Below are 16,104 nucleotides of genomic sequence, written 5' to 3'. Positions count from 1 at the left end.
CGCCAACACAAGAGCTCCCTAGAGCGCACTGGATTCGACACACACAAAGCAATTTGGTAGGAGCAGAACGAAGTTGATCAGCAGCAGCTGGATGCAATAATTGCATGGCAATGTGCATTGGCTCGTTTAGTTTACACTCTAAGTAGATTGGCCTCTCTAAGCGAAATCCCAATTCATTGGTCACCGATGTGACATCGAGATCGACCGACTAAAAGGGAAAACTAATATGCATGTGTGGTGCAAAATTCATGGCTTGGGGTTCTTGTATACGCAAGTTACTTAAGGTATTTCAACTCTACACATGTCCCAAATGTACTCAGCCTACCATACTTGTCTAAAAATACGTGATTACACTAATATTAGGTTACTTCTGAGTTGGTTGAACATGAGACACGGCTTCAGCAAAGGTGGAGGGTGAATCAAACTGTGTTGGAAGAAGCGAACAGTCAACTACATACAAATAAAACAAAAGACTTCATTTTGAAAGTTAACTTTTAAAAAAGTCAGCTACTGCTGTCCTGAGCCCTTTGAGTGTGAATATGTGGTTATGTATCTCCATCTACGTTCAATTATTTTCCTATGTGAACATGCGTTGGATGTCTGTGACCATTCCGTAGTTTTTTTTTGTTGTTGTTGTTTTTTTTTTGCAGTTTTAAAGCATTTTTACGTGTTACGCAAATAAATAAATAAAAAATAATAATAAATGAATAAATACAATTGTGCATCTCTGTGCGTAGACTATATGAAATCCTGCAGGCAGGGCCGGCCCTGACCAATTTGCTGCCCTAGTCAAGATTTTACCTGGCGCCCCATGCATCACAGCCCATTTCACCCTGTCATTGTGTTCATGATTTAGCATATATATATATATATATATATATATATATATATATATATATATAAACACAAACACACACACATTACAGCAGAACTGTTTCCAACACTCATAATAAATCATCATATTAGAATGATTTCTAAAGGATCATGTGATAGACCGGATGTCACATGTGACACTGAAGAATGGAGTAATGATGATGAAAATTCATATAGTATCTTACTCCTATGCAATAAATTGTTCTTTCACTACATCTCTTTACCTCTGTCTTTATCCTCTTCTCTTCTTTTTGGCACTCTATCTATCGCAGACTATGCTCATTTATAATGTGTCAATTCAATTCAATTCAATTCAAGTTTATTTGTATAGCGCTTTTTACAATACAAATCGTTACAAAGCAACTTTACAGAAAATTATGTTCAAGTAAATTCGGCCTTTCGTCACAATCAGGAAACTTTCACCGTGTCTAGAACTGGCTCGAGCTGCCAGGCCCGTTTCCACGAGCTGTGTGTTAACAAAAGCAGTGCTGTCTACATTGGATGCGGCGTCGGGCACGCTACACAACAAATTACCGACAACTGATCGTGCGCGCGCTCTGTTTCTGACGCACTTCAAGCACTCGAACTAGCACTACTATTTGGTAGTATTTCGAATTAATGGTTTTTAAATAGTAGCCTATTATAAAAAAAAAAATATGTTAAAAAAAATTCACTCGTTCACTCATTCTGGCGCCCCTATAGATGAGTGGCGCCCTTTAGGCTACTTAATTTACTTACTTTAGATGATAATTCATTTCAGTTTTCCCTTTAAATTTGCTTCAAATAAAGATTATCACACTCAACAGATGGTCCAGCTGATTTGGAGACGTTTCTGATCCGCTCAGGTTCTAGGGAACACTCGGCACGGATGCTCTGGCACGTGGGGCTTGCGCAAGAATGTGTTTCCCCCAGTGAGGAAGGACGAGCAGCAGGTCCTGGTTGTGGCGGCATATTGGCCCACTCTGACCTGGTTCCCCGTACTAATGCTCCTCGTGACAGCCCCTCCCTGGCAGATTCTTCTGAGGAAGGATCTACTGACTCAGAGAAGGGACACCCTGTGGCACCCACGTCCAGACCTCTGGAAATTTCATGTCTGGTCAATGGACGGGACGCAGAGGTTCCTGCTGACCTACCCCAAGAGGTTGACACCATCACTTCGGCGGGAGCAACATCTATGTGACACGCTTACACCTTGAAGTGGAACCTATTCATCGAGTGCTGTTCTTTGAGACAGCTTTCACCCCAACCTTAGGGGGGCAATAGGGGTAAGTCTTTCTGTATGTTTAAAAATAAAACTAAACATATTTATTTTGCTAGGGATGTGAAGGTGCTTGAAGTTAATTTATCTTTTAGAAAAATATTTTCAGAGAAAAACCCTCGACTGTATTAAGTCATTAAAGATGGTTCGGGCACATAGGTCTATGCCTTTGTGGACCTGTACATCCTAGAGATGATTCACACGCTTGTGTGTAACTCGAGAACTGAGCCCTTCACTGCCATTAGGCTATGTTATGCTTCATTTGAAAAAGTGTGAGACACACATGGTGTTTTCACACATGGAGCAAATCTAGCCATGAAATCGTAATTATTTGACTTTTTGCTGTAGTCGTAAACCTTACACATACCTCTGCTATTTTCAGACACAAAGCGGAAAAGACATTTTGCAGGGCCTCTGTTTAGCTGTTCAAAAAATGCCTTTATTTAAAAGCAAAAAGTTTATTTTTAAAATGCAAAAATGACTGCCTATACATCTAACGGCTGTAATTCTATTTTATATATTTTATGTTAAAAGTATCTTAACTATCCATATCATCTATCATATAAATATTTCAAAAACTATATTATAATCTTTATTTAAAACAATATATTTAAAATAGTCATATTATTAATTTTATAAATGTATATATATATAAATGTAATATATATATATTATTTATAATTAATTAGATAAATTATGTTCAAACTAACAGTTGACATTCTACGTTATTCACCATCACCTTACACACATATATATATTGTTTTTTCCAAACATTTGACCAGTAGTTTGTGTCTAACGGATTTGAGTATGTGAGCTAAAAAAAAAAAAAAAGGTTAATGCAATTCAGTAAATCTGTAATATTTTATTTTATTCCAAATATTACTCACAGTCGAAAGCTTTTGTTAATTTTGTTTAAATGTGGGGTGCATGAGTTTTGTGCCTCTTTACACTAGGCTATGTTTGTAGCTTACGCACAGTTGGTGCAACCAGTCCAAGATTTCCTCCTAAAATCAGTGGAAAAATAAAAAAATAAAATTCCAGGCCTGCTAGTGTTTTACGCATTCTTCCTTCGTTATTTATTATGCCCTCATCTACTAGAAGGCCACACTGAAATGTCTTGGTTCCCACAGAGACCAAGGGTTTGACATATCACATAAGTGAAGCAGCTGTGTTTAATTACAGAGTTGAAAACTCTGGAACTGTATTGTCTTTTAGCATCAACAACGTCCACTGTCTCTAGAGCGGCCGTCTGGACTTCACAACACACAAATGCTTTATGTAAAGTGGGCATTGCATAATGTTTGCAGCCGTGCATAACTAGTTATGTTTGAAGAAAATGATCGACCATCAATACAGTAAGTATTTAGCATTAATCAAATTCTATCTATAAAAATTGCTTTTGCGAGACAAGCACGAATGTTTAAAAATTAAAAAGTGTCATATAAACAATGAAATGTTATGTTAAAAAATGAAAATGTTAATGTATTTAAAAAAAAAAATCTTGTGATATATCTTTGATGTATTATAGTTTGAGGAAACAACATAAAACAATAAAAATTGCTTCATAATAATAACAAAACACACTGTTGTCCTCTTCTTCCATTACATATTAATCATCTTGATGATGATTGTGCAGTCATGAAACACAGTTACCAAGAATTTTCTCACAGCTCAAAGCTTTGATGTTCCAAATAACCTCAGTTTAACTGGATGCACATCACGGTCATGAATTTAATTTGAAACATGAATCCTTTATTTCTTCTTTCTTTGAAAAATTTATATGAGAAGTAGATACATTTAGACAGATGATTTGAGCGCTGGTAAACTGTATCCCTTAGTTTAGTGAAAAGTGAGAAACAAATCTCTGAAGCTTCTTTTCAAAGAGGACACAGATTATGGTTTGTGTTTGCTGGCTCACCCCTGCTCTCATTAAACCTGATGTAAACAGTACACAGCATCCGTACAAACTGCTTGCCAGACAACAATCCAGTCTCTCGTTTTAAATAAATAAAACAGAAGCCTGTATTTTAGCAGTTAATCGTTCTCATGAGATAAGCCAACCCAAATAATAAACAGAACTTTATGAATCACACGGTTCATTGGAACTGAAGTGTGAGATCTGGAAGATGTCAATGGACACGAGGTCGGTTTGTGCTCAGAATGCTGCCTCATGCATTTTCCTTTATAGCTTCATCAGCAAAGCCACAAACTGTGATCAGCTCAGGCATTATTGCAGACTGTCAAGATAAAACCGAGCCTTCTATCACAGGCACTGTGTGGCTTGATAATATCAAGATTGATAACGTAAACATAACATAATGATAACATAACAAAGTGAATAACATACGGATCTCAAGCGTGGATTCCCAACACAGGTCATGCGTTTCTCACCCATTTATCGTAATCCTCTCTGAGGCCTGTGTGTCACTTCCGTGTATCTGTGTCTGTCCTAGAGCTGCCATCACAAACAGCACGGTCCTTCTCAGCAGACTTGAACCCACAAAGAGGTTTCGGATCTGATAATGTTAAAAAAAAATAACATGAGTTTCATTAACCATTCTCTCTAATGCGACTCTTATCTATAAGAAGGCCAGATGTCTTGTCTCTTTGTCGGTTGTATAATGTTCCCAGGCATGAGCAAGACAATGACAGTGGCGTCATACATCTCTTAGCTACGAGCTCTTATAAACTACAATAAATCAAATAGGAAGTGCGGTATGATTACGCAGTAAGTCAAGCAGCCGAGAGAGCAAAGATTTGACTCGTGGAGATTTACTGATCATTTTTTCAAGGTGAAGTGTCATTGTCTCAGTTTGTATTTGGGTTTTTTGTGTGTGTGCGTGTGTGTGCGCTGCTTTTTAGAGGTATAGTTTTACACCAATGACAAAACTGTCATTATTTACTCTTTTCTATTCGTTTTTCTTTAAAAAGCTATAATTCGACTGTAATCTTCACGTCGGCTTCATGTCATTGGTTCTCAAATATTTCTTTATCATTGTGATTGAACTGTTGTGAAGATTTAAACAGTTTTTAATAGAAAGACTGGATTGGAATGGCATGAGGATGAGTAAATAAGAAGACAATTCTTCTTTCTGTAAACAGTTTGTCCTCTGAGGGAAAGATGTCTGGTCGGCCAAATGTCCACCAAGAGGAAGTGACAAAAATGCAGAATCTGGGTTTCAAGCCCACATTGTGAACATTTGTCTTTGACATCAACTTTCAGTCATTCGTTACACTGTTTACCACATTGTTTCCTTTTAGAAAAATGTACATGTTTGGGGAACTGTATCCATGAAGTCTTTTACCCTCATGTGGATGTTTCTTTACTTTCATTTCCTTTATATAGTTAAAGTTCAATATATCCAGATGATGGACTCTCTCAAAGTAACTTGAATTCATTATAAGATATTATTATTTACTTTTACACACAGTCTTTTCCCCAACTTTATTATTATTATTGTTATGATAATATTGTTATCTTTCATTTCTTATGAAATGCATGGTTGTACTGCCACTGTGTGGTCGAGCTCCCTCAGGTGCACGAGGCCTCTTTTTGGGTTTTATTTTTTGAGTTTCATAGAGTTGTTGTATAAATATTCATCACCTGGTGCCTTGAGTAAACGTGGAACCAGCTTCAAATTATTAACTTTACTTTTACTTTGATTTCATTTCAAGAATTGCAGCCTTAAAAACTAATTTCATTTCCGTTTTTGGACAAACACCACCAAACACTGTTTTACTTTTTTTAAAGAATGAACTTGTTTATATGTAGGCTATAATATTCATTTATTTAGTCTATATTAGTTGTGAGTTAATATACACTCTAATATACACACAAGGTGTGTTGAAACACTACAGAAAAATCATGATCCTAACCTTTATATCCGTACCAAAATGTTAATCTGCCAGACAGTGATTCATTGTTTCTGAATCGTTAAATTATTGGTCTTCAGAACATTGTGTGCCTGCTGAACACTTAACAAGGAAACGGATCAAATGGGATCACCTCTTTATAAAAGCCAAAAGGAGTATACGAACCTAAAGACGTAAAAAAATAATTTTGATTGTATTTAATTGTCAAAAAATATGAAACTGCTTGAAGATGACAGCACACAAACAATGTTATACAGGATACTTGGAGACACTGCATAGAAATATTCAGAAATCTTTCATTTGAAGTCTGGGTCAAGTCTGAATTCTGTTATGTTTATTATATATATATATATATATATATATATATATATATATATATATATATATATATATATATATATATATATATATATATATATATATATATATAATTTAAGAAATACGATGTTTGCTTCTTTCTTTCCATCCAGCCCAAGGCCTCGGCGTCTCGACTCGTTCGTCCAGTAGGAGGCGGTAACGGGCGTCAGATGGTTTTGCCCACTGATCATTAAACAGCACGAAGAAGCGAGAGAACGCAGCGCAGCGGCATGAACATGGCGGACAACAGGGATAGAGGTTTACAAGATTACAGAAAGAAATTACTAGAGCATAAAGAGATTGACGGACGCCTCAAAGAGTGTGAGTGTGATGTCTTTCTATGCACGTCAGGCTGTTATTGATCAGTTTGTCATCCTCTCCGACTGTTATTTGCTTTACTTCGGCGGTCTGTGCTGTAAGTCGCTTCGTCATGCAGTGCTGAAATCAATTAGCGGCTAATGATAACAGCTAAGATTACCGACAGATACCAGAAAAATTACCGAATAAAGCTACGCACAGCATGTTTTTTTCCACTGTTAGAGCCATATTAATGTCATGTACAATTAAACACCTTCGTTTCTCGCACAGTAATCCATGAGCAAACACTCAATGAACACAATGAAACTTTCTTGAGACGTTAGTAACGTTACGTGTAAATAAACACTAACGTAAATTATTCCGCTTCATGATGACCTGAAACCTCTGTTTCAGTGAGAGAGCAGCTGAGGGAGCTCACTAAACAGTACGAGAAGTCTGAGAATGATCTGAAAGCTCTACAGAGTGTGGGACAGGTAAGACCTCAGACAAATATACACCTGTGTTTTATCATCTCCGCAATGAACGAGCGGATGTCTGCGTTTCTCACGGTTTCATCGTCTCTTTAGATCGTCGGGGAGGTGCTGAAACAACTGACAGAGGAGAAATGTAAGTCCAGATCACTTTTATTCTAGTTTATAGTCTGGTCTGCTTTTCGGTTGTTAAATTATTTCTTCCTTTGTAGTTATTGTCAAAGCAACTAATGGCCCACGTTATGTGGTCGGATGTCGCAGACAGGTGAGCACATCGCTTGTACTTTACAATTAATCATTTTGTGTGATTAACAGATCCTTTGTCTGATCTGGCCGTGTAATGTTTTATTTTTCAGCTGGATAAAACCAAGCTTAAACCAGGCACTCGAGTGGCTCTGGACATGACGACTCTCACGATCATGAGGTGAGAACTAAGTTCAGTCTCATTAAATATAAATATAGCTTTGCTTGTGCTCTTACCTGCCGGTCAAGGTATGTTTGTGTGTCTGAAAGGGCCTTTAATATTAAACTGGCTTGTTTTAAGAGAACCTCTTTTCTTCTTTGTTTTATTAAGGTATTTGCCTCGTGAAGTGGATCCTCTAGTGTACAACATGTCTCATGAAGATCCTGGCAGCGTTTCTTACTCTGAGATCGGTGGATTGTCCGAGCAGATCCGTGAGCTGAGAGAGGTCAGGGATACACTAACATGACATCGCTGTCAGCTGAACAAATACACTAGCGCTCAAACGTTTGGAAGGCATCTCTTATTCTCACTAAGGCTGCACTTATTTAATCCAAAAACACACACATATATGAATTGACAACATTGTGTGTGAATCTGACAGAACTGCATCAAGACGCCATCGAATCAGTTTTTCTTCCTCTGATTTAGACCACTTTCATAAGTGGTAAGAAATCAAATTAATATCCACTCCAACTAGAAATGTTTGTGCGTGTAAGTACTGTAAAATATCTTTATAATATGTTTGGTGGTGTTCATGAAGATCACGACTGAAGTTCTAACTGCTAGGCTTGATTATGTCAATATTTTAAACAGTCATCCATGTCTGAATGTAAACAGACAGAGTGTGTGTTTAAAGACTGGATCTGTGCATGGCACCTTGCTTGCCCCAGCTCTAGCCCTTAGGCGAGATTGAGATTTGCGCCCCCCAGGCTGAGTATCCCTGGTCTCGGTGGTCTGTGTTTCACTGGGACCTGGAATGCTAGATGTGGCCCTTCACCTGCAACAGCTAGATCAGTGGTGTTAAATTAAATTGTAACCAAGTAGATTATCAGTGAAGTTACGTTTGCTAGTCATACGCACAGTGCTTAATTTGTAAATTGCGAGGTACCGGAACAAAGCGGGGCAACGGATCCGGCACGCAATTACAGAAGGGAGAGATTGGTGGACCAGTTTAAGTGATTAAGAGCATGCATAAGTTGCTTTTATAGGGTCTGTAAGGTCATGAATAACATGGAAATGCCATGCGATTTTAAAACAACAATTTCCAGGCCTAAAAACTTTTTTCATGGTTTTAATCTCACAGCTTTCAAGTTTAGAATGAGGGAAATTCCTGCATTTATTCAACATAGCTTGTAGGTTTGAATAATAAAATAAATCCACACAAAGTCTAAGATTAAAACAGTAATTTGAATCCATGAACTCTCTCACAGCGCGCTTCTCATCAGCGCATCAGTGACCTGCACGCTGCGATACAAGACTCACTCGCATTTCAGGACAGCTGACAGAACTGTCACTTGACTAATCGGCTCATTGTTGCATTGTCACAAAAATGTATAATAATTTGCACACCTTTTTAAGTATTTTAAGCCATTTGGTACTCACGCGCTCCAAAGGCTGTATTATGTGCCCTCGCAGTCACATCCAAAGCTCATGCGTATAAAGCTGACTCGCGAGTATTATACAAGTTATTTTCCATAGTTTGTTGAGTTTGAGCAACCAAATACAAACAATATGATGTCTGATGGGTGTTGACAAATAAAACCGTTTCATGGCACACTCTAATAAAATACTGGGGGGAAAAGAAAGAATGGGGGAACAAATCAATAAATAAACAACACTGCGTCGTCACTGTTGGTGTTGTATGAGACACTTGCAATTAACATTAGGCTATATGAAAACCAAGCTCAAATGGAGTTAACAAAGTCTTTGGCCGGCGAATGAGGAGATCTGTGTTTTGTCCACATCTGAGGAAAGTGCAGCGCATTATATGCCATTATCACATTTTACAAGTTAGGATGTAACGGCTATTTTTTTTTTTTTTTTAATCTTGTTTAGTAAACTTGGTCAAAATCTCATGATATAAACGATTAAGCACTTATGCACAGGATATTTTAAACGTACAAAAGTATATTGGCTAGATGGCAAAAAAAACTACTTCTCCAGTCTTCAAACACACAAAGACATTAGCCTTTACAGACATAGTGTTTGAGTAAAGAAATGCTGTACTATTCAAAGTTATTTGTTTACCCTTGTTTTGTGGATAAGCGGAGATCTGTGTCCTCCAGGCTGTGTGCGTGTCAATCTGATTGGAGGCGCGTGAAGTGACGAGGTTTCGCGAGAGCTTGAGGATACAGTGGCGTTACCAAGTTTTACAAGCTCCTTTAAATACTTATCATTGGTTAAATATTTCTAAAACCCTGTGATTTAAAACAATAATAAAAAAATTATAATAGAGATATGAATTTTGGATAGTTTTTCACGGCACATATCTCTGTCTGCCATACTGAAACGCTGCCCCTGGAGGAGGGGGATCCGGATCCGGCTTGTTCTGGCACAAATTAAGCCCTGGGTTTATTAGACCGCTTCATTTTCTTCATCAACTGCGCACTTGCCTAATGTAACATAACGGCGACCCTAGAGGGTGCCCCCAACATGTCACCCTAGGCAACCGCCTAGTTTAACCAGAGCAATCGCCCTGACTGAAGTCATTGACTTGTCTTAATGATTATGAATGATTGATTCTCTTTTGCAGGTAATTGAGCTGCCTCTGACCAATCCTGAGCTGTTCCAGAGGGTAGGCATTATTCCTCCTAAAGGCTGTCTGCTGTATGGACCTCCAGGTCAGGCACCCTATTATGCTTTGTTACTTCAATTAAATACAGAGATGTATGTTTTCACACAAAGTGTTGTACTTTTAAAGGCACTGGAAAGACTCTTCTTGCCCGAGCTGTGGCCAGTCAGCTGGACTGCAATTTCCTGAAGGTACGTTGATTTAGATGTTGTAAGAGACAAGACAACTGTTATGCTATAAGGTCATAGTGTTGAATAAAACTTGTTCTTCATCAGGTTGTGTCCAGCTCCATTGTTGACAAGTACATCGGTGAGAGTGCCAGACTCATCCGAGAGATGTTCAACTACGCCAGAGACCATCAGCCCTGCATCATCTTCATGGATGAGATCGATGCTATTGGTAATGCTCCTCTGCACACTGCAGTCCAAGCCATTCTTATAAGGCTGAATGGAAATGCAGTTGTTTTTAACTGATTCAACACATACTTTGACCCTGAAGGTGGACGTCGGTTTTCTGAAGGAACCTCTGCAGACCGAGAGATCCAGAGGACTCTGATGGAGGTATGAAGGGGGTTTGTAACTAAGCTTTTGAAATACTAAAAAGCTTATTCTTTTTTATTTTTTATTATTATTTTTAAACACTTTTTAAAATTTGTCAACTGCAATTTTTTTTTGCTAAATTAATACTTTTTTTACTTCACAATTAATGCTTAATTTATCGCTTTAATTTAAATCTTGCTATATATTAATGTATAATTAATTGGATATGTTTGTGTCTGTCAGCTGTTGAATCAGATGGATGGATTTGACACACTGCATAGAGTCAAGATGATCATGGCCACCAACCGGCCGGACACTTTAGACCCCGCACTGCTGCGTCCGGGCCGACTGGACAGAAAGATCCGTGAGTTTGACTTTTACTATCCTCCATCTTCACAATATTCAGTGACTGTGGTAAGACATCTCAAATTTAATTGTTTTTTTCCCAAATGTATAGACATTGAGTTGCCCAATGAACAGGCTCGACTGGACATCATGAAAATCCACTCGGGGCCCATCACCAAGCATGGAGATATAGGTTTAGTTTTAGTTATCTATTTTTATTTTTTTGGAAATCCTTATTTTTCCTCTCATCATCATTTCCTTTCTTCTCCAGATTATGAAGCCATCGTCAAGCTTTCAGACGGTTTCAATGGAGCTGATTTGAGGAATGTGTGCACTGAAGCTGGTAGGAAATGTTACATGCATTGCAATGTGCAAATCAAGAAGCATTAAAAGAATAGTTTGCATAAAAAATGTAATCTGCTGTTGATTTAAAAACGATAAATGTGCACCATGCTAATATAATTATGGCTGCGACTTTTGATAATCACTTAATTTCCTTTTATAATCAGATAAAATGGTACATTGAGTATATTATTTTTAAAAGTTCTTCTACTTTCATGTCCAGTGTTGCCCTCCATACAGTGTGTCAGTTGAAGGCTATGAAAACAACTATAGTATATGTATTTATGTAGAATAAACTTCATGTGCAAAATAATTAAAACATGAACATTCAAAAACTTGCCCACTGTAATAAAGAACAACAAAAGCACAGACTAAACAGTCTCTCATCTGAACATAGTAATTCTATTACATTCCTAGCTCATTGCAATAGTCCCTTTGCAGTTACTGCTATTGTTTTTTAATGAGTTATATGAGGGTCTAATAGCATTATGCAGACTAGCCAAACCTTGAAGCTTTGAGCCTCTAGAGTTCCTACAGTATTTTATGAGCTCTCCTCTTTATTATCCAACAGGTATGTTTGCCATCCGTGCCGATCATGAGTACGTGACTCAGGAGGATTTCATGAAAGCTGTGAGGAAGGTGGCAGACTCCAAGAAGCTGGAGTCCAAACTTGACTACAAGCCTGTATAAAACAACATTTTTTGTGCAAAGTATAAATTTGAGGGATTTTCGGTCCGTAAACAGTACTGTCCATGGACACAACACTTCTTTTTTTTTTTGTTTTTTTGTTAATGCAATAGTTTTTTTTTCTTTTTCAATATTTTAAAGCATTCTGAGGATCCATTGCAATTACTACTACCATCAGGTGACTTCAGCTGTTCAGTTAATGCATTGTTTAGCCCCAGTTTGAATATAAAAGATATTTACCTGTTGGCCAAGTGTAGACTTTATATAAACTGTGTGTGCCTGGCCTGCTTTTCCACATCATTAAAGTCAATGATTAAAGAAATAAGATAAACTCCCATGTTGTTTCCACAATATCTTTCCTTAACTCCACAATGATTCCTTCTGAAATGTATATTTGCTAGTTTAACCAATACATTGACGAAAATAAATAAATATTCTATTCAACTTAAAATCTCTATATACAAGTACACTCAACTTCAAAAGCCTAAAACTGACATCATTCTAGAAGTGTCCATACTGGGGGTTAAAGGTCAGCTGCGTGCATCTCTTAATCTTGAAGATGCTATGTTTCCTTTTCTAGTTTAGCTTTGGCAGCAAAGGCTTGCTTTTAATACTGAGTTTACACAGGCTTAGTCTTCTGTTAAGTCCTCCTCCTCTTCGTCATCACGAGCTGGTCGGTTAGCCAGAGCAAAAGATTCGAGGACAAATGCCCGGCAGATCGGACAGTGCTGGAAGTGGTACACACAGCCGTCGCATACGCATGCATGTCTGCATGGCAACAGCACTCTGTTTATTGGTGCATTTTGACACACCACACAATCTCTGCCTTGAGCATCAGGCCACTCCCCTTCTGCATCAGACTCCTCCCACTTCTCACCTGGCCTTTCGGGCTGTGGCTCCGCCTCTTGAGTGCTAGTTGAAGGCTCTGTGGTTCCAGACAAGTTGCTGTTGTCTGCTGACATGAAGAGAGGCTGTGGAAAAAGAATAGTTTTAAGCCCACAATCCCGCTCTAGACAATGAATGGTGTATAATTAAACACTGTCCTATTTTGCTTCAGGGACACTAGGTTTTGAAGGTTAAATGTGATCAAAATGAGCGTACAAAAACTGATCCCAGAACAGAAGAAAATGACAACGTTGAGAATATGTTTTCATACCTTCAGGTCGTACAAATTCCCATGTGCCGTGAGAAGATATTAAAACAGGATCCTCGCAGAGAGTCTGTATTTGTCATCAGGAACGTGGAACACTGTCACACTGGCCACCTAGAAAGACAACAGAATAACAGACTTGATCGGTTTCAATCAAATCTGATAAAGAAAAAAAAATGTGCTGCTTACAATATTGTAGTTGTCCCTGGTTTCTGGATTGGCAAGTGTGAGCACAGCCACCAAGGGGTATCGATCCCGGGGAAGCAGCCCAAAATGGGTCATTCTGAGATCTGGCGGCATCTGAGTGAAGTATTCTTCTTTTTCTTCTTTATGTATAGTAAAACTATGTGAAGGACAACAGTACACATTCCATGTGTTCCATCACATTCATTTAAAATGCTTTTTTAGTCAAATTAAGGAGAGTGCAAGAGAAATAAGATGTGTTTTGTCTCGTGATCATATATTTCGAAAACTATATACAGATATGCAATATTACAACAAATTCTACTACAAAAGTTGAGAACTGTTTCACTACATTCACATTTTCTAGTTAGTTTAAAAAAATGTGTATGTATATATATATATAGCTACGCACACTCACACACACACTACAGCTAAAATATGCCGTCTTAAGGAAATTAATAGCTTTATTCAGAAAGGATGTATTAAATTGGTCAAATGTGACAGTAAAAATTTATAATGTTAGAAAATATTTATTTTTCTAATATATTCTGATCTTTATTCAGTCTTTGCCATCACAAGTATGAATTGTTTTAAAATATATTAAAATAGAAAAAAGTAATAATATTGCACAATATTACTGTTTTTACTATATTTTTGATCAAATTAATGCAGCCTTGGTGAGACACTAAAAAAATCTAACCGACCCCAAATATAAGTACACATTTTTATTTGAAAAATAAATCATCATCATGACATAAAAATGAGCTTTTTTACTCAATTATGTATACAGTATATTGTATACAAATTATTTTGAAATGCAATCAACATGATAAATACGGATTTATATGTATTGTATACAGTTATATACATTTGTCATGATGACTTTCTATAGTTTACTTCTAATGTAAAGCCAGCTGTATCTCTGAACCACTATTTTAAGAAGTCAAATTTTCACAGTCCTGAGAAGGATACTTGAAGCTTTGATGGTGGTAGTAGTTTAATTCCAGAGCCTCTTGAAACCGCTCTGGTGTGGGGAGCCGGAGCCCACACTGGTGACTCTGAAGGGCCGCCTGGAGAGCCTGGACCCCACTGCCCCAAAAACAGCTCAGGACGCTGTCTTCAAGACAATACGGCCACAAACTCACACCCTCTGACCAAACCAGAAATCACATGCACTTACTGACTACATTTGACTCATCTGAACCGGATTCAACACTGTTACTGTTAGATCCTCGCCAGTGACTGTCCCAGCAGCCGCAGAGCCCATCTCCAGAGCGAAGGGGTTGGTCACCTGCACCATCTTCCTCTCATTGACAGGTATGAGAGATCCAGTCTCATCTGGACTGCGTAAAATGACCGGGACTTCAAATCCAAACCTTGACAGACCACACCAAAGTTAGTTAGACACAGATTGAGGATGTAAACATCAACCTCTTGTTTTTAAGAGGGAACTAGCTAAGTTAATATGCACCTTACAAAAGTCCATACTTAACCCAAACCGTCTAACGCTGGACTAAAATGCCAGTTTATCCTCATAAACACATGAACTCACCAGCCCAACACAACAGCCACAGTGATACTGAAACATACTGCTATGACAGTAATGTAAAAGAGAGGAGAATACTCATACAGCAGCACTAAAAACTCCGCAGTCATGCTTATAATGTTACATTAATACAGTGCGCATAAATGCCAGTACGTGTAATATATATATATTTTTAAGTGCGGTATCTTGTATCCTGTGCAGTCTAGCGTTGGGCCAAGTAGGTACCTTCAAGACTCACTAACGTAAACTTCCTGTTGTGACAGACGCTACGGTGGCCCAGAGGACCAAATCCGCACATGACTCCTATACAGTCACGCATAGGGAGGAGCGTTACAGCAAGCTAGTGAAGAGAAGTCCGAGTCATTCCAAGATTCGGCTCTTTCAAACAAATCGCTTCAGTGAACCGATGAAAAATGATTCTGTTTTGTTTACGTAATCACGTAATTGCAGCGTCATTTTTTACAATTAAAAATGCACCTTCGTTCAAACGAAGATACTGGACAATACACTAAAGCGGAGCAAAATGTTATTATATTATTGTATATAATGCTTTAAAAAATAGAATAACTGTACAATAGGGTGTAAAAGAAATCTAATAAATACTTTATAAATGTCACAAAACGAGTCTATGTCTATGTACAGCCTAAGAAAACAACACCATAAAGGGGTTTCATTCCTTTTTAATAAGCAAACTTTCATTTATGAAAATTTGGTCACGGATATAAGAAAATCAATAAATGCACCTTGCACCCTCTTATACATATTCAAGCCAAAAAGAACATTGTCCCATAAAGGTGAACAGTGAATATCTTCATTGGTAACTTTCTCTATTTCTGTATCTCTCAATTCTAAAATAGATGCAAACGTGGCTTCGTATAGTTACAGAAAGTAGTTTATATTTATGCTTTTAAAAGCATACGTTTTACGATGTACACGGCGATTAGTTGGTTGTTTACTGTCATTTTTCATTAAGCTTACAAAAAAAATCATTAAACGTTATTTAGAATAGAATTTGCATGGCATCCTAATGCTACTCATATTATGTCAGCCATATAATCAGTCAGCTATATGGCAGAAATAACACGTGATATTTCGAAAACAACATATTTCATGAGATGGGATGTGGAT

General features: G+C 37.7%; 2 protein-coding genes across 2 annotated transcripts; one reads left to right on the top strand and one right to left on the bottom strand.

Annotated features, from left to right (window-relative positions):
* Positions 1 to 6,524: 6,524 nt before the first annotated feature.
* Positions 6,525 to 12,342, top strand: LOC132092678 (26S proteasome regulatory subunit 10B-like). The gene is made up of 15 exons (XM_059499012.1): positions 6,525 to 6,682; positions 7,073 to 7,152; positions 7,246 to 7,285; positions 7,362 to 7,414; positions 7,506 to 7,573; positions 7,724 to 7,838; positions 10,146 to 10,233; positions 10,314 to 10,375; positions 10,460 to 10,583; positions 10,683 to 10,744; positions 10,967 to 11,087; positions 11,181 to 11,261; positions 11,340 to 11,411; positions 11,982 to 12,183; positions 12,226 to 12,342. The coding sequence occupies exons 1-14, from the start codon at positions 6,592 to 6,594 to the stop codon at positions 12,098 to 12,100; spliced, it is 1,176 nt and encodes a 391-aa protein (XP_059354995.1). The 5' UTR covers positions 6,525 to 6,591; the 3' UTR covers positions 12,101 to 12,183; positions 12,226 to 12,342.
* A 130-nt stretch (positions 12,343 to 12,472) lies between these two features.
* On the bottom strand, positions 12,473 to 15,665 carry LOC132092679 (cell growth regulator with RING finger domain protein 1-like). The gene is given in 6 exon segments (XM_059499013.1): positions 12,473 to 13,068; positions 13,254 to 13,361; positions 13,437 to 13,579; positions 14,398 to 14,580; positions 14,667 to 14,806; positions 14,983 to 15,665. Coding segments are annotated over 6 exon segments (1,020 nt in total). The 5' UTR covers positions 15,087 to 15,665; the 3' UTR covers positions 12,473 to 12,726.
* Positions 15,666 to 16,104: the final 439 nt, after the last annotated feature.

The sequence above is a fragment of the Carassius carassius genome, chromosome 18 (assembly GCF_963082965.1).
Source record: "Carassius carassius chromosome 18, fCarCar2.1, whole genome shotgun sequence".
Classification (NCBI taxonomy): domain Eukaryota; kingdom Metazoa; phylum Chordata; class Actinopteri; order Cypriniformes; family Cyprinidae; genus Carassius; species Carassius carassius.
Note: the sequence above shows the minus strand (reverse complement) of the source record. Positions and strands in the feature narration are given on the sequence as shown.